Source organism: Pseudochaenichthys georgianus, chromosome 1, assembly GCF_902827115.2.
Source record: "Pseudochaenichthys georgianus chromosome 1, fPseGeo1.2, whole genome shotgun sequence".
Classification (NCBI taxonomy): domain Eukaryota; kingdom Metazoa; phylum Chordata; class Actinopteri; order Perciformes; family Channichthyidae; genus Pseudochaenichthys; species Pseudochaenichthys georgianus.
In genome coordinates, this window is record NC_047503.1 from 25,341,736 (window position 1) to 25,359,534 (window position 17,799).

At 42.4% G+C, this 17,799-nt stretch overlaps 1 protein-coding gene across 1 annotated transcript; it reads left to right on the forward strand.

The window, feature by feature from the left end:
- Positions 1–141: 141 nt before the first annotated feature.
- On the forward strand, positions 142–17,468 carry lonrf1 (LON peptidase N-terminal domain and ring finger 1). Its single transcript, XM_034080320.2, has 12 exons — positions 142–881; positions 3,741–3,859; positions 6,532–6,654; positions 10,665–10,862; positions 10,954–11,167; positions 11,430–11,535; positions 11,646–11,760; positions 11,864–11,985; positions 12,092–12,250; positions 12,355–12,517; positions 12,702–12,854; positions 15,894–17,468. Exons 1-12 carry the CDS (start codon positions 275–277, stop codon positions 16,050–16,052), a joined length of 2,238 nt encoding a protein of 745 aa, XP_033936211.1. The 5' UTR covers positions 142–274; the 3' UTR covers positions 16,053–17,468.
- The last annotated feature ends 331 nt before the right edge of the window (positions 17,469–17,799 follow it).

The following is a 17,799-nucleotide window of genomic DNA, read 5'->3' on the forward strand; positions in this document are numbered from 1 at the left end:
GGGGATTTAAAAGCAGAGGACCTTGGGACAAATGTAATCCTTTCCGTAGTTATGAAACTTTAAGGCGCAGGTTTTGTAATCGAAACGTACTGACCAATCAGGGCACGAGTTTGCTGTTCACGTGACGGTATTTGTCACGTAACAAACGTATGTCTACGGGAAAGTCGGTCCGGTACACTAGCAAGGACCGGGGCAGCCGTAGAAATGAAGCGGCACGTTAACAGAAGAAAACCGAAATCTTCATAGTATTTTCTTCTCTTTTTTTTACGCAACAATGTCGCTCCAACCGCGAGTGGCGGATGCGCCGGAGGAAAGGACGGCTTTCTTCATCGGCGCTGACTCGGACACCGCTTTGGAGGAGCAAGAACACCATCAGCTCATACTACAGAAAGCCAACGCTTTAGTGTCGGAAAACTGCCTGAAAGAAGCCATAGACTGGTTTACAGCCGCTATGCAATATGGCCCTGTGCTACCAGAACAATTAAGCACCTTCGTGGACTGTATCCTCCGCAACTTCAAGAGAAAAGAGGGTGGGCCTGACACACTTTCCGCCCGTAGTCAGGACGCAGGGGACAGCGGCGGTGGGGACGAGATGTTTGACTGTCCCAACTGCCATAGATTTGTAGGTGAACCTGTGACCATAGCCTGTGGACATTCGTATTGTAAAAGGTGTTTACAACGACGGCTGCTCTCCAAATGTAAGCTGTGCAAGGAGACTGTAAGCGGCGAGGAGAAAGCGAATGTAATGTTGTGCGGACTTTTAGACAAATGGTTCCCCGAGGAGCGGAGGAAGTCCAAAACGCTATATGAAGTGGACGAACTGTGTAGAAAAAAACGATACGAGGAAGCTATTTCGCTAGCAACTGATGTCATTCAGTGTGGTAAGTGCAGTTCAAAACCCTGCTTTCGCTTCTTGCATGTTTTCACAAATGGGGAGGAGTTTCCGATCAGAATGAACATACGTGTCACTGGATCGTTTCTTTGCAACGTAATATATAAATCAACAATAGTCTTTGTTTGTGGATAGCAGACCCCCAAAGCCTAATTATAGTGAGTTCTACTAACCAACATTGCTAACCAGCGCTGTGTTGAGTCCTCCCATTAGCTGTATACTGGTGGGTCCTGCTTACGAAACTTCACCAGCTGCGCATGCGCGCTTTGTGCAAGTTGCATAAGGCAGGTCGTGACCAATGTTCGTACACTGTGAGCCGGTTTTGTAACTTGTACACGGAAGGGCACTTTCTGTTTTGTAACTGTTATGTCTGCCCCCGTTTTATAAGTGTTTTACAATGGGGTGTATGCCATGTGTACATCGATCAGAGGCAGCCAGGGTAAGGTTGGTGATCCAGATAGAAACTCACTCACTGCAATTCAGGCAGTGAGTGAAACTTGGCCTGGTTACATCTGTGGCAGTTGATTCATAGTCAACAAATCACTTTTGATTGGAATGTGTAGCTACTGGTTCAAATCCCAGTCATTGGCTGTACAAGCTTGAGAAGGCAATGAGATGTGCTACTTTCACCAGTTACCTTATTGGTCTAAATGACCTTTTAGCAAGGCACTAAACCCCCAGGTGTTTCAGTGAAGGTGACCTGAAGTTGAAACTGCCTGCATTTTCACTAAGGAGTTCCAGGAGAAGAGAAAGGGACATGTTCTTAGCTTTCCACTGGATCTTAAGGAATAACTAAATAATAATAATTAAAATGGTGTGATGCATTGTGGGTATGGCATGGCCTTTTTAACTTCAACCACTGGATCCGAAAGTAGCCTACATCAAACCATGCGAGAAACAATTAACTTCTTCAGAGTAGTTATTTTATACCAATGTTGATAGCATTTAAATAATATAATGCTTTTTTTTATGGATCATTATCACCATGCTGTGAGCTGGATTCCCTGTAAATTCACATCTAACCTTCCATACATCCTGAAATAGGGGTCCAGACCATTAGTGCAGGGGTTCCCAAGCTTTTCAGCCCGCGACCCCCAAAATAACAGTGCCAGAGACTGGCGACCCCACGTGAATTGTCAACAGGGGGGTGGGTGGTGCTAGTGATTTGTCAACGATGGGGGAGCCTCGCTGCGGGGGAATTCCATAGATGGCCAGTCCGCCCCTGAAAAATTTCTACGCACCGGTTATTATTAATAATAATACAAATAATAATAACAAAACAACCCCACTTTGGGAACCCCTGCATTAGTGGACCGCCAGGTTATGGAAACATCCATGACATCTGGGTCAAGTGATATAACACACACATGTAACCTTGCTGTATCTTGTTTCCTTCGATAATTAGTGCAATATGTAAAGTGAACAGCTGCAGCCATTATAATAACTTGACCCATACACCAATTCCTTACCTAACCACATTCAAAGTTAAACTTGAATTACTTGTCTCAACATTTAACGTGTATGCTACCCCCCTTTTTTAAAAACTTAAAGTATTTGCTCAAGGCCAGATAAGTGGAATGTGCAAAGGCTGTAAAAACATTACATATTTTTTCAATACATGGATGCACAATCTTCTCTGTTCCTGCATGGTGTTACTCAGCGAGTCTTTCAAAACGCCCACTGGTAGCAAAATGGCCACAGTAGACACCACATATCCACATTATGTTTGTTTATGTGTCCAGTTGTCCACTGATTCCCCATGACCTTTTATAAATGTCTTACCCCTCTCTCTTCACTGATTATGTGTTTGCCTTCTCTGTCAAATAAACGTGAAAAAGGCAAAAAAGATTATCATCAGAAAAAAACATTTATTTAAAAAATCAAATGAAGGTAAATGGCGTAGCACCCTCGGAGAATACGTCAGAGGACATTGAGTTCCCTGGCCTGACAGAGGCGTAGCACCTGCGTTAGACAGCGCTGGTCCTCACTGCTGCAGACGGCCTGAGGCAGAAACTTCCAGATATTCAGCAGACAGGGGGCTTTCCTGGGGCTTTCCTGCCGTTATGATGGCTAGACAAACTACCTGTTGTCCTGTTCACATTATGTCCCATGCGTCCTCCCATTGTTTTTCTCAAAGAGAGGTCATGAGTTGCATTGAATGGAAGCGTGACATTTGAAAATGGAAAAAATCCCATTAATAATCTTGTTGAACTTTTGGTTGTACTGTACGCTTGCTTTATCTACTAACATAATTCAGTCGTCAGTAATGTTATCAGGAAGGTTGAGACAAGGTGACATAGTTGAGTAATTAAATGAATACCAAAAGCCTGCTTTTATTGTGATTCAAATTTACAGGTATAAGGATCTGTGTTTGTACTCAAATATTCCCCAAGTGATTATGCCTTTCCCAGAAGTTGGTTTAGGCTTTTTAATTGTACGTTTGATCTCCTCTTTGGAGCAAACAGTAACGTTAATGTAACATCCACTGGTATCTTTCTGCTCTTTCAGACTTATTATGCAACTTGTTTGTCTTTTGCGATGTAGTCTGAGAATGCATTGACACAGTTAATATATCATTTATGATTGTCACGTAGTTATTTAATGTATGACTTGCCGGAAGTGACAGAATTATAAAATGTTAACATTACTTAACCGTGAAGTAGAAAGGGTTATAAGTTTGCTCGTAAAATTATAGTCAATTTGATGTAGTCAGTAATTAGTTTGGTACTAAATTAAGATGAACCACGATTGAAAGATATTTGTTTAAACGTACATGCTTCACTAAACTAACAACCTTTTCTGGTAGTTAATTAAAATTGTTCTCCCCTCTTCCAATCACCTCCTGCAGATCCAGAGATGACAGCGGTGGCACGACTGTCGCGAGCCGAGGCGTACACGGCTCTCAAAATGTACCGTCGGGCTCTGGAGGACACAGAACTCAGCCCCACGTCCAGCTGTTCTGCTGAAGTAGGTCACAACATTACTGCAGCTAGGGCTGGGCAATATGGTGTATTTATCAACTTTCACAAATCTCTCAATATCCATATTGCTACGTTATTTTGGGGTGCTCTCAGAACATTTTACATACTGATATTTTTGATAATAATCACCCGTTATGCAGGTAAATACTACATATAGTGAGCCTCTCCTGCATTAGGTGCACATTAGTTTTCTACTGTTTCTTTTCTCTCTTTTTCTGTAGTTTTATTTGTTTCATGTCTTGTATATATTTATGTTGCATTGTTGCAGGAGTCGTGACGTTTTTCATTGCATATCTACACTCTAGCTGTGTATACCCTTTGAACGAATAATACACATTTTAAACTTAACTTAACGGCAGCCTTTAAAACCAAGCAAACACTAGCCATTGTACCCATTAGGGATCGACCGATATGGCTTTTTCAAGGCCGATACCGATTATTAGTAATCAAGGAGACCGATAACCGATATTTGGAGCCGATATATATTTGCAGTAAAATCAGAAAATCTTGGTGTCAAAATGTAGAATAACACAAACTCCAACACAACTCAACACAACTTCTTTGAAATGCATTTAAGCATATATTATGTTTAATTAACTTTTAAACATCTTACAACTGGTTTCTTCTCTGTGCCCTTTTCTTTAGTGCAGTCATCTGCAATGAGTTAGAGAGAGAGACAAGAAGTGGGGCTGACATGCTTAACTGACAATAATGCTTAATTTATTATATCTGTCTATCTAGCATAAAATCGCAATAAGCTGCTAGCAACTGCAAAACACTAGTGCTAGCTAATGTTTTGCAAACTATTAAAAGTGAGGCTATTACAGTAGACCTAACGTTAGTCTAGTAGCCTCACTTCTAATATGTTGCTGAACATTTGCTAGATACATGTTGGCTAGCTAATGAGCTTCACATATCAACCTGAAAAACTGCGAGGCTCCACTCGCAATCCCCCTAGTACCCATATCGAAAATATATCCAAATATCTAGTCTCATATCAAAATAAAGATATCCATCCATCCATCCATCTTCTCCCGCTTATCCGTGGTCGGGTCGCGGGGGTAGCAGTTCCAGCAGAGAGCCCCAAACTTTCTTTTCCCTGGCCACCTCAACCAGCTCTGACTGGGGGATCCCAAGGCGCTCCCAGGCCAGCGAAGAGATATAATCCCTCCACCTGGACCTAGGTCTACCCCTCGGTCTCTTCCCAGCTGGACGTGCCTGGAACGCCTCCCTAGGGAGGCGCCCAGGTGGCATCCTAACTAGGTGCCCGAACCACCTCAACTGGCTTCTTTCGACACGAAGGAGGAGCGGCTCAACTCCGAGTCCCTCCCTGATGACTGAACTTCTCACCTTATCCCTAAGGGAGACGCCAGCCACCCGGCGGAGAAAACCCATCTCGCCCGCTTATATCCGCGATCTCGTTCTTTCGGTCATGACCCATCCTTCATGACCATAGGTGAGGGTAGGTACGAAAATGGCCCGGTAGACAGAGAGCTTTGCCTTCTGGCTCAGCTCCCTTTTCGTCACAACGGTCCGGTAAAGCGACTGCAGTACCGCTCCCGCTGCTCCGATTCTCCAGCCCATCTCACGCTCCATTGTTCCCTCACTCGAGAACAAGACCCCGAGATACTTGAACTCCTTCACTTCAAAATAAAGATAAAATAGGAATATTTGGCCCAGTCCAACCTGCAGGATTTGTTTCCCCATGCTGCAGAAATGTTTTTTTATTTAAAATGCAATGTTCATGTTGTCACTCTTGGTTTGACTTAATAGTGAGAAGTTGATCAATGTCAGATATGACACCAGGTGTAATGGCAGGTATTCTGTTGGTGCTGTAGGAATGGTGGCAGGTCATGTAAGCATGCACCTCACTAATGTCTGGCATGTGAACAACCTGTCAGTCAGTCTCTCCTGATATGTTGGTCATCAGGTCAGTGCGGAGAACGGTGTATTTTAAGATCATAAACCCTAAAAGCCAGACACAGGGAGCACCTCATTTGTCGTGTGATTGGATTAAAGTTACAAGATAATTGTTTAATTGAATTTCAAAAGTTATTTTTGAGTGTGTCTTAGCAGCTGAAAGTGTTGAATAATAGTCTTAAGTATTTAGTAGTGACCCTGTTGTTTTGTTTACAAAGCATATTTTTAATATTAATATATATTATATAAATGGCCTTTTCACAGCGTAACTAAGTAACATAAGATTATCAAGGCTAAAGAAGGTTTTCCGACCACATCAAGAATGTACAGATTATGGTCAAAGCTTTATTAACTATTATATAATTTCCAGGAGCCTAGGATATTTTCTATTTATGGTGCAAATGATATCTTACAAAACAACTTGCATATCATTCTGATCGATTGAAAAGCATATAAATAATGCATTTGGATACATCTTATTTGTCATTTTCAAGTATGTCTTCTGTCTGGCTGTTCTAAAACAATTCAGTATGATTTTTAAATCTGGTTTTCTTATATTGCATGTAGAGCAATTACACTTCCCAGAAAGAGCAGCATTGTAAGAGGCTTAAGGTTGGACTGGTGTTTTTGAATACATTTTGCGTAAATAAGTTAAACTGACTTAGCATGTGAGTAAATACATAGTGTGAACATAAATGCTGATACATAAGTATAACGTCTCTCTTTGTGTTCTTTCAGGCTTTGTTTAGGAAAGCTATGGTGCTACATGAGATGGGCGAAGTGGACAAGTCTCTCCAAGTCTTCCTCCACTGCCTGTCTGAGGACGAAGACTTCCCCTGTGCTAAAAGACAAGTGGAAAAGGTGAGGGAAATCATGGTGATAATACAAAAACAAATTAAAAAGTTATTTTAAAGGGTCATTCTGCACAACCATATGTATTTCAGTAAGTCTGAGCATTTGTCATGTTTTACAGTTTATACTCTAAATAAAATATTTACTTCCACTTTAAAAGCCACTAAGAATGTACAGTCTTTCTATTAGGATCATCTGTAGCATGAGATACAACTTTACTTATCCAAAATGACTTTGCTGGACAGAAGTTGCAATACAAAAGAGGAAGGGGGCAACTATACGAGTCGAAGATTACAATAAAAATAAACTGCAAATCCAAAATATATTGATCATGCCGGGGTGCACATAACTTTTTGAGTGAGTTACTCAGATGAGTACCAGGAGACAGCGTTTGGTACTCACCTCACACGAAGCATGGTCCTCCTCAGTGTCTCCTTCACTGTCCTCTATTTACACTGCTTGCATGCTAGATGATGAAGAAGATGCACCTCCCTGTCTCTTTTTAAGCCTCCGATTTGCTTTCTCCAAAACTTGTTGCCAAAACTGTGAAGTCTTGCATTTCCTGAGGTCAAGTTGAAGGATCAAATACTAAGAAATGATCACATGACTTGAAGTCATATCTGATTTCAGATGTGGGAAGTTACAAAGTACACTTCTTCAAGTACTCTACTTAAGTACAATTTTGAGATATTTGTACTTTACTTGACTTTGATCTAATTTGTAAAATTAGCTGCAGCTTTACCAGCTTTGAGAAAACTTTAATGATCAATCGTTACAAAACATATCATATATATTATTCTGAAATGGACCAATCTGCACAATGACTACTTTTACTTTTGGAACTTTAACTATCTTTTGATGATAATACTTTTCTAATTTTACTTGAGTAACATTTTGAATGCAGGACTTTTACTGTAACAGAGTAACACTATACTTCTACTTTTACTCAAGTACAATATCTGAGTACTTCTTCCACCTCTGTCTGATTTCAAACTCTTCCGTTAACACCCTGAGTAAGTTTGCAACTGTATGTTTCACACTGCAGCAGCTTGACCACAGAGCGTGAACGTTGTGATCAGCTGATTGTGCGCAGTTCTCCAGTGTGTGCGCGGGGCACAGAATGTGCACAGGGGAGTTTCCCACTGCAGCCAGTTGGCGGGGTTTTGGCACAATTCATTCTGTTGTTCATACCGACGATAACCCTGTCTGTGCACACGGCGACCAACTCTGTTGTCCGGTGATCGAAGCCTCTGCCTCCTGTAAGCTTCACAGGTCCGTCGGTTATGTCCTGCGCGGCTCGGCCAGCTCCAGTTCAGTCAGTCACAGAAAGGCCAAAGAGATTTTGCAGGGAGTGAAACGGCAACGTAGCTGTCTTTGTTTTTGTTTTACATGTCTCGTAGTTTACTCCATTGACTGTTGACAAGAAACACGTGTAGACGAAATATGTGAAATATGTGTTCTGGAATGTTTTGAGGTACGCAAAGGCGCGTAGTGACACAAGTAACGTTATGCAATTCAGATTTTTGTCGCGCATGCGTACCTGCAGTTATGTGCACCCCTGATCATAAGAAAATAAACATGTTATGTTAGGGATCAATTTCAGGCTGGAATTTCCTGCAGGCCAGGTCTTATGACTGACTCTGTCATGAAATCAGTACCATTTAATGGACTGACCACAGCGATGCGGTTACATAAGCGTCACCCACTCTCAATTATTCACAGTGCTACTTCGATTTTAAGAATAACATGAGAGTTGTTGCCATTTTGTGGTAAAACTATTTAGTTGATTATGCTGATGCAAGTTTTGTGTAATCATCTCTGAATCATCATTGTATAAGTAAACCTACATAATCACATGAGTCATCTCATGCCAGTGGTAATAGGTATGTGGAATTGATGTGAAAGGTTTCAGGTTATATGGTTTGAGTTCTGGTGCTGAAAGAGATGCTGTTCAGATTCATGTCAGTCAGTGTGGGAGTCAGACAGCATGCAACAGGACAGGAGCACGTCATATTAAGTGTGTGGAACCTGCAATCACAGGTATAGTCTAAAAGGCCTTTAAATAATGAAAAATTCCATTAATGCAATTCAAATTGACAGGCTCCGACCATGTTGCCCTCACAGAGAAATTAGCAATTGATGCCGGGCATATGGTAACACATTAGCTGTAAAAAGAGACATCACAAGATATCTGTTAGCAGGGAAATAAAGAGGAAAGAGTGTGAAGAGTCTGTGTGTGTGTGGTACTACAGCATGATCCAGACTGAGAGGAAAGAGTATTGGTCCCTGTTACTGGGTCATCTGCACACTGAGGTCATGTTGACATCAATTCTGAGGCAACCCTCAGAACAACGTTAGCTTTCTCTTTGGGGCCAGCTTGCCATTTTCCTGACCGGGTCTGCACTTGGATGTTAAAATTGATTTGACATTTTCTGTAATTTAATCGTTTGTCAATAAACCCTTTGTGCAAAAAACAAAAGGAGGGCAAAAAGTTAAACTCACCCTGTGAGTGTTGTGGCTCACGCTAGAGTTAAACATGAAGGAAGGAGAAGGTGTGTTGTGAAAATCTAACAAAGTTTATTGCCACTGAGGGGGAGTTCACAAAAACAAACAACGGCCCTGCTATGTCCTGACGCTGCTTCTGGTCCGTGGATCCTACTCTCAGGGTCCAGCCTACTGCCAGAGAGAAACCTGAACCAGGTTACCTGCATGCTTTTTACTGATGGCTTAATTACCTGATTCTGAGCAGAGGCCTGTACTACGAAGCCGGATTTTCGCTTAGCGAGGTAGCTTCAGGGTTAACTCTGGGTTTCCGGTCCTACGACGCTGGTTCACTTCTTACCGGGGTAGATCTCCATGGTAACTTATGCTGAACGTTAAACCTGCTCCGGAGCAGGTTAGGTTGCAGGCTAAGAGCTCAATTCAGTGAAAGCACTGCCTGCTGACCAATCAGAGCTCAGTGTGCGGAGTTTAAAGCGATCAAGTCATATTACAGGAGAAAGGAAATACAGAAAAGCTGCCGTCGCAGGAAAGACGGCCGGCAAAAATCACTGTGAATGTAAACATTAATAGAATATCACCTCCATCTTCAGAGCAATCTGACTATTATAACATTAGCGTTAAGAAAGCTTACTTACATATCTGCCACAACATAAGTAACCGGATCAGAGTAACATTAAGTACAGTCCGCGGCATATCACTTCATAATGTATCATATATTTCCTTATCTGAGTCAGCTGAGCCGTATCAGGCCGTGCAACACTCACAGTGTCACATACTGTATGCAGAAGTATTATTTTAAGCAACACATTAAGTTGATGAAACACTCGAGTCAAATGTAATTAAAGTCAGATCCACTCGTGTCTTAGACGGGGCAGTGATATCATAAACCTGTTAATGTACGCATTCAAACACTTTTTCTTTTACCAGCTGTATTCACCTTGCAGGTGCAGCTCTGTGGCTTTGATCCTGGATCAAGTGTTTACGTCATGGATGTTTAAAGTTTAACTTCTTCATATTTGTCTAATATTATAGTTTACTATTTGTTCAGGAAGTATGACGCTGCGCTGTCAGTACGCTTGTGATTGGTCAAATGTTGCTAACCCCGCCCCTTTCATGTGAACGCGTACTCAGCCGGACAGAGAAACCCTGGCTTGAGTTACCGAGTTGATAACCAGCATCGTAGGACCGTTTAGCGAGAGCGCGTTTGTTTTGGGTTAGTTAAGCCAGATAACTCAAACATATCCAGGGTATGTTGAACTGGATTCGTAGCACAGGCCTCAGCTGTCTGGTCTCCGGCCGAGCCACTCCCATCACTCCAGCAGCCGGCGATCTAACCACACCCCACTGCATGTTTGGAAAATAAAATGTAAATGTGTTGTTCAACCAAAAAACACTTGATCTTTCCACTTATATATTCATATTCAGTATGATATAACCTAGACATCGTATCTACCTCTGACATGTAAACACCTTTTGAAAAGGTATTTGCAGGCAAACTAACTGAGTGTTTTTCACAGATCCTGTGTGACCTGCTCTCCCCCACTGGTGAGAATGTGAAGGTTGGCCTGAGGGAAACCACTCAGAACACGTCGCCTCGCCTGCGCAATAAAACCCTGGTGGCCGATGCCCAAGAACAACCGCAGAGCCCGGTCCAAAGACAACACCAACCGCCGGCCCGCGCCGCCTCGGCACACCAACACCAGGACAGCCAGGAGGTACGAGCAGGCGAATTATAATATCACATCGTTCAGTTCGTTCTTCATATATGATTTCTTTAATCATTTCTGTTGATCTTCTGTGATTCAGAGGCGCGGGGAGAGCCTGGAGCGGCCCGATCTGAGCCGAGCTCACTCGCTGCGGATGTACGGCCTGAGCTGTGGAGAGGAAGGGCTGAAGAGAGTCTGCTCTGCTCCTCAGCTGGGGCACGAGGATAAAGGGAGTCTGCTGAAGAGGAAGCTGTCGGTGTCCGACACAGAACACTGTGTTGTAGGCAGTGGGGGTAGCAAGTCTAAAAAACAAGGTCTGTGTGCAATCCCCCCATGTTACTGCTGTCTCTTCTTCCTGATGTATTTTACTTCATTTCCAAGTCATATTTCTTCTACTTCTGTTCACATCAATATATTTAAAAACTAAAACACATTACACATGAACATGAAGTGGACACTTTTGAGATTTTTCGCAAATACAAATTGGTAATCAGCACATCTAATATACCAGGGAATATTAACTGACATCTTAGCAGAGTTAACAACTAAATGTGAAATGCTTTTTACTCTATTAAGATTTGGTGAAAGGCTCCAAACAAAAGGCTGCCAAAGCAAAGACGTGCAGAAGTGTTCCTGAGGATCAGGTGGACCCTAACGACTGGGAGTGCTCTCTCTGCATGAGGTAAGATCACACACTGGTGGGCCGAACACACACATTTGCCTTGATGTTTACACCTTGTGCCTTTTTTAAAGACTGAGAATGTAAAACTAACTGTTGGACGGTGAATGCAGGTTGTTCTACGAGCCTGTGACGACTCCATGTGGCCACACCTTCTGTAAAAACTGTTTGGAGCGCTGCTTGGACCATACGCCCCAGTGTCCCCTCTGTAAAGAGAGCCTGAAAGAGGTGAGACAACATATAGAGTCTGGACATTCTACTTTTTGCACTAAGTGAAATGTCGGTCCTAGCTTCCTGTTTTAACCCTTAACTCTTACCTTGCTCTCTTCAGTATCTAGCATGTAGAAAGTACGTGGTGACAACTGTCTTGGAGAAACTGATCAAACAGTATTTGAGTAAGGAGTATGAAGAGAGGACTAAAACATATCTGGAGGAGACCAGAGAACTTTCTGAGTAAGCATTTCCCCCTCTCGTCTGGGTTTATTCCAACAATCATGATCAGTTATTTTAACTGTGTCAGAAGCTCTAAATGTGTTTCTCCTTCTCGCCCTCTGTGCAGTCTGACGAAGAATGTGCCTATCTTTGTGTGTACCATGGCTTACCCCACCGTGCCTTGCCCGCTGCATGTCTTCGAGCCGCGCTACCGCCTCATGCTTCGCCGCTGCATGGACACGGGCACGCGGAAGTTTGGGATGTGTATTAATGATCCCCAGAAAGGGTAAGTGCATTTGTATGAATTGCAATACGGAGCGACCCTCAAACCAGACATATGGAATGGAAAAATGTGTCTATACCAATAAACTAAATTGTGCTCCCCTGCAGGTTTGTAGACCATGGCTGCATGCTGACCATCAGGAGTGTCCATTTCCTGCCTGACGGACGGTCAGTAGTGGACACCATCGGAGGGAAACGCTTCCGGGTCCTGACACGAGGGATGATGGATGGTTACAGTACTGCGAACATCGAGAATCTGGGCGATACCAGGGTAAAAACCACGAGAACTCTTTTTTAAGGATAATATGTTCAGTATGTAAAATCCTAGTCTTCAAAAATCAGTTTTACATTTGTATTTACCAGGGTTTATTTTGAGTGGGGTGTGTCTTTAGGTTATTTTTTAAGTTTAAACAATCCAAAAGTGACTAAGAGGTCAAATGATTCCTGTCCGTCAGGTGGAGGACAGTGAGGAGCTTGAGAAACTCCAAGAGCTGCACGATGCCGTGTATGAGCAGGCCCGCGACTGGTTCCAAAACCTCAAGGTCCACTTCTACGACCAGATCCTGCAGCACTTTGGACCCATGCCAGAGCGAGAAGCTGACATCCAGGTACAGGGCTCGACATTAACGATGGCCCGGGGCCATCTAGTATTTAGCTCGGGCAATGAAGCCTCACCTGCTGGTTGCCCGATCGGGCAATCTATTATGCCAGTATCATGCAGCTCGCGGATCCAGTAATGAGTGACCCGACAGTAAAACTAAACGTATCTACACTAGTTTAGGTAGTTTGAGAGGTAATTAAAATAGCTACGTGTGATATTCTAACCTGAAGTGTGTGTTTTGTCCGCTCACCGCTGCATGTGATCATGCAGAGCTGCGTGTCGAGTCTCGACTCGTCAGCAGCAGCTGATCTCTCTCTCCCGTCAGATTAGACTTCACTCGCGTTTATGTCCATATCGATCAGATCCAGCTAGTTCTAGCTAATGATATGACTACCTGCTTATTAAAAGACAACTACACAATAAGTGTCGCTATGCAACTGGATGAGGCCACAAAGTATAGCGCAGCATTATGCATTTGTTTACATGCGCACCGGAACCCCGAGGCATTACCAACAGATCAACGCACAATCAACCCATACAGGACATCTCTTTCTCCACATTAAGTGTTAGACATTAGAATTGACTATTCTTGTCTGTCACATACTCTTCTTGTCTGTCACATAAGTGGCGCAACTGAAGCGGTATTGCGCTAAAGGATGAGGAGGCATTGCGGATGAGGAGGCATTCGTTCGACCAACTTACAGTAGATAACATTACAAACATTTTTAACAGGGGCCATAATAGTGTAAATAATGTTTGTTTTGGCAGTTATAACTGAATGTAATGTTACTTTGTTACATCTGGGAAGGCATTTGCCTTCATCAGATGGAAAGTGTCTTGACCAACAACAAAGTATTTCTTAAAGCTATGCAGGGCATGCAAGCGAGCAAACACAAACAAACAAGTGAAATGAAGAATAAAGTTGAAATTGTACAATATAATATTGTGGTGGTTCATCTTATAATTCAGTCTAGAGAGTGCACCAGACAGCATCTAAGACCTGCACAAATCAAAATGTTCTAGGGGGACGGAGGCCCCCCAAACCCTTCGTGCGTCATTTCGTCCGCGCGCATTTGTCAGGGCAATTGGGCTCAGGGCCATCTGTAAAGTAGCTTCGATGGCCTACAGGGCCATCTGTAATCCTTAATGTCATGCACTGAGGTAAACATCCAGCACCCCACTTCCATCTACAGAGATGTGCCTGTTTCCCTTCATATTATTCCTAGAAAAGTATTTCCACTTCAAGCTTCTTTAAGCAATACAAAGTTAATCTTCTTTAGCAGAGTGGTTTACTTAACTGTGTTATTACACACATTTGCACTTTGCTGGAATATTGGAGGTTTAAAATGAGGGATTGGATCGACCTTGTAAAAAAGAGCAATACAAAGAAAAACTAGTTAACTTGTAAAAATGATATCTTGTGCTAAATTAAACATCTCATGCGGCGTGGGCTCACCAGAATGTGAACACACGGGAACAACAATATGTGTTGTTTAATAAAGCGTCCACCAGATGAGAAAGTGAGAATACTCTGCAGTGAGTTGGCAGCCTGTGGCAGCAAAGCAGACGTTCGTGCAGACTGTTAAGAACATTAAGTCCCAACTTTTTACACAACAAGATAAACTGAGAAAATATAGCGCACACAGGTTGATTGTTATATTATTATTCTGGGAACTGGTATCAGCTGGCCTTGAGAAGTCAGGGTTTGTACAGCTTTCATTACCTCGTCTGACACAGAGAGACTCCACGGATTCTAAAATTGGATTCTCTCATGACTTTTGGGGAAACACACATTACCACGGATTCACCTGGCTCAGAGGCTTTAATACCGGAACAAAGTTGTTGTGTGCGCTGAGCTCCCGCCCGTAGGCTGCAGCGCCGACAGGGATTACAGCGCCGCTCTTTGCAGCACCAAAGGGCGGAGTCCATTGACAATACGGCCTAAAGAGCTTTATGGGTGCTTCATACATAATCCCAGCAGCTTTCTTGCGTCAGAACAGTCATAAAGAGATTCTCCAACACTGAACACTCGATTTTTTGAGTTATGTGATTCCAAAATTGATTACGGTATCTTGCCTAATGGACAATGGAAATTGGGGCACAGACAAAGTCAACATTTTCACTTCAAACCCTTTGAAGTGTAAAGCACATTTAGTATCTGGCCATGTAATTGTGCCGCAGACATGCATTCCTCTGGCAGTGTGTAGCTTAGTATCAGAGGTCGCGTTAACCCAATATTTTCCTTCTATGACGAATTTTTTTTAACAATGATGGAAAAATCTGAAAGCAGTCAGTCATTTTGACGGATTAGAACAAACTCAGAACAGCGCCAAAGTTTCCCCGAAGCAGGGCTCCGGTGTTATACCACGTTTCGAGACCTAACTTTGCCGTACAAATCATTGAAATGTCTGGGAGTTTATGCTTTATGCTGTGCCGTGCTCCCGCGAGGTGCAGTGGGCATGCATAACACGGCATAACACCGGTGTTGTGCCAAATTATGCATCCCCGGCGTGAAATGCACCCCTTGTCACGGGAACGAGCATTTGAAAATGAAACGTTTACACCTTAAAACGATGCTTAATATGAAAAGTAAACGTCCGGGGTTTTTTAATGTTGATTTTCAGACTGTGAGTCGCTTAGTGGTAGCTCATATATAGTCTTGATTCTTGTGGTTAAACTTTTCACTCTGTATTTTGATGGTTGGGGTGTTGCAAGTATATTGCAACACCCCAACCATCAAAATGGGTCAGGGGGACATTATTTGTTGAAGCACAGGTGGCCCGAGGGGACGACATGAGCCAAGGGACCAGCTACCAATAACGACTGAAAATTACCAGTTAAAAAAAAAAAAAACCTGGACGTTGACTTGGAGTTTTCAGCATCATTTTAAGGTCTAAACGTTTCATTTAGAAATGCGTGTTCCCGTGACACGGCGTGCATTTCACGGTGGGGGTGCATCATTTGACACAAAACCGGCGCTAACAGTTCACGATTGTATAGCATCTGTAACACTCTCATATCTAATTCCTCTCCTCCTCTCTTCCAGGCGACTCCCAATGGTCCGGCCTGCTGCTGGTGGCTGTTGGCTGTTCTGCCCATCGACCCCCGCTACCAGCTCTCTGTCCTCTCCATGACCAGCCTCAAAGAACGCCTTGTGAAGATCCAGCACATCCTCACATATCTGCAGAGCATCCCCAACAACTAGAGCTTCCTCTTCTGATCACCACAAATATTCAATGGACTTTGTAATGACATTTAAGCAACCTTGCAACAATATCACAAAATCTTCTGTTTCTACTGCCATCTTACGCTTCAACTTCCCTTTACAACAAAACCCCTGGTTTAACAGCTTCTAGTATAAAGCCTACACGAAACAAAAGACAAGCTAAAACCTGATTGAAATGTGGATCACTGAAACCAGAGATGTGGCCAAAACCACCTCAGGGATATTCCCACTGACACATTATTCGTGTGATTGTCAAAATATATTTTGGAAAATAACACAAATATTACAGCCACTATTCTCATCTGCTCTCAATCCTAATAGCTTCTCATCTGATAAGAATGTGGCTCAATTAGTTTGTTAAAGCGCAGTTTCTATTACACTTGATTAACATTGTATTGATGCTGTTAAAGGCAACAACTATTTTAACGATCAACCCTTAATGATGTTACTTACGGAGCTGAAGGGAGGAGAGTAGTATAGTTTGTGTGGAATCATCCCTGGGGAGATCCAGGGATGTGATTCTGCGGAAGAAATCCTAAATGCTGAAAGTCCAAAAACCTGATAGCAAGATGTGGTTTAGATATTCCACTTAGTGGAAGTTGTGCATGATAAGCATGTGCCTCTTAGTAAGGGAAAAGGACCCTCCTGTTGAAAGACTAAGACGATGTTTCTTCTCTTCTAAGTTGTCATGCAAAGATCGGGCATTTTATACCCCTTTATCAGGTCTAAACCTCACTCCTGGCCCTTAAAGGTAATCTGTATCCGATGCTTTCTTTAATGCTTTTCTTCTCCTCACAGTTACCCTAAATCGTACGCACTATCTTTGAAAATGTTGATTTGTTATGCACATTTGGATGACCTGGTTGAGTTGGAGGATATCATGTATAAGATGCAGTGGTTCTTTCTATAAATCGCCAATCTTCTAAACAAAAATTTTCAGACACCCGTTTCATGAATTTAAATTGAATTAATTCATAAGTAGGAATATATTTGTACATTCTAATGTGAAGAAGAATATCTGAAGGGGTTCTTGCAATATTAGGACAAATCAAAACCGGACAACATAAGGTTAGATGATCCTTCATTCAGAGCTGCTCTGTCTAAATGGAGGCGGTGCTTCAGTCAGTACTGCGATTGCCTTACACCATTTTGGTATTGTGATTTTTAACAACACAACGCATTGACTTGGTCACCATTCCTTTTTTTGCCATAGGGTGAAGTACGTTTTCACTTTTTTCCAGTTAATGGAACCATTTGTTCACATTGTGTATTCCAAGTCCTAAAGAAACAAGGTTCAAGGCTGTTTTATGGATAAGATACCTGTTAAAATGAAAAAGGCTTTTTGGTCAGATGTTTAAGTTATTATTGTTCCATAATAAATGCCCTTCTTTTTCAGCCTCGGTTTTCACTGTTTGACCCCTTTTTAATAGAAGACCTGTAGCTATCTGCACAACTGGAGATGTACTTCAAAGCAAGGACCTCACTTAAAACCCCCCAAAAATATTTCAAAGCATTTATTTCTCGATAACATTAAATATTCATGACTAAATTTAAAAAAAAAAAAACGTTATCACGAGTTTCAATTCTTAACTAGACGATTTGGGGTGGCTTTATTAGATTTGATTGACCTTAACCAAACTATCCACTACTATCAAAATTGTCACTGATTGCATTATAGTATTTTATGATTTCAACAAAGCCCCTCCCCTTCAAAACCAGTCCGAAA

Excerpts from the sequence above, each read along its gene's own strand:
- lonrf1 (XM_034080320.2), top strand. The coding sequence starts at position 275 with ATGTCGCTCCAACCGCGAGTGGCGGATGCGCCGGAGGAAAGGACGGCT. Across the intron at positions 6,655-10,664 it reads CTAAAAGACAAGTGGAAAAG|ATCCTGTGTGACCTGCTCTC; the intron begins GTGAGGGAAATC and ends TGTTTTTCACAG. Across the intron at positions 11,536-11,645 it reads GAGTGCTCTCTCTGCATGAG|GTTGTTCTACGAGCCTGTGA; the intron begins GTAAGATCACAC and ends CGGTGAATGCAG.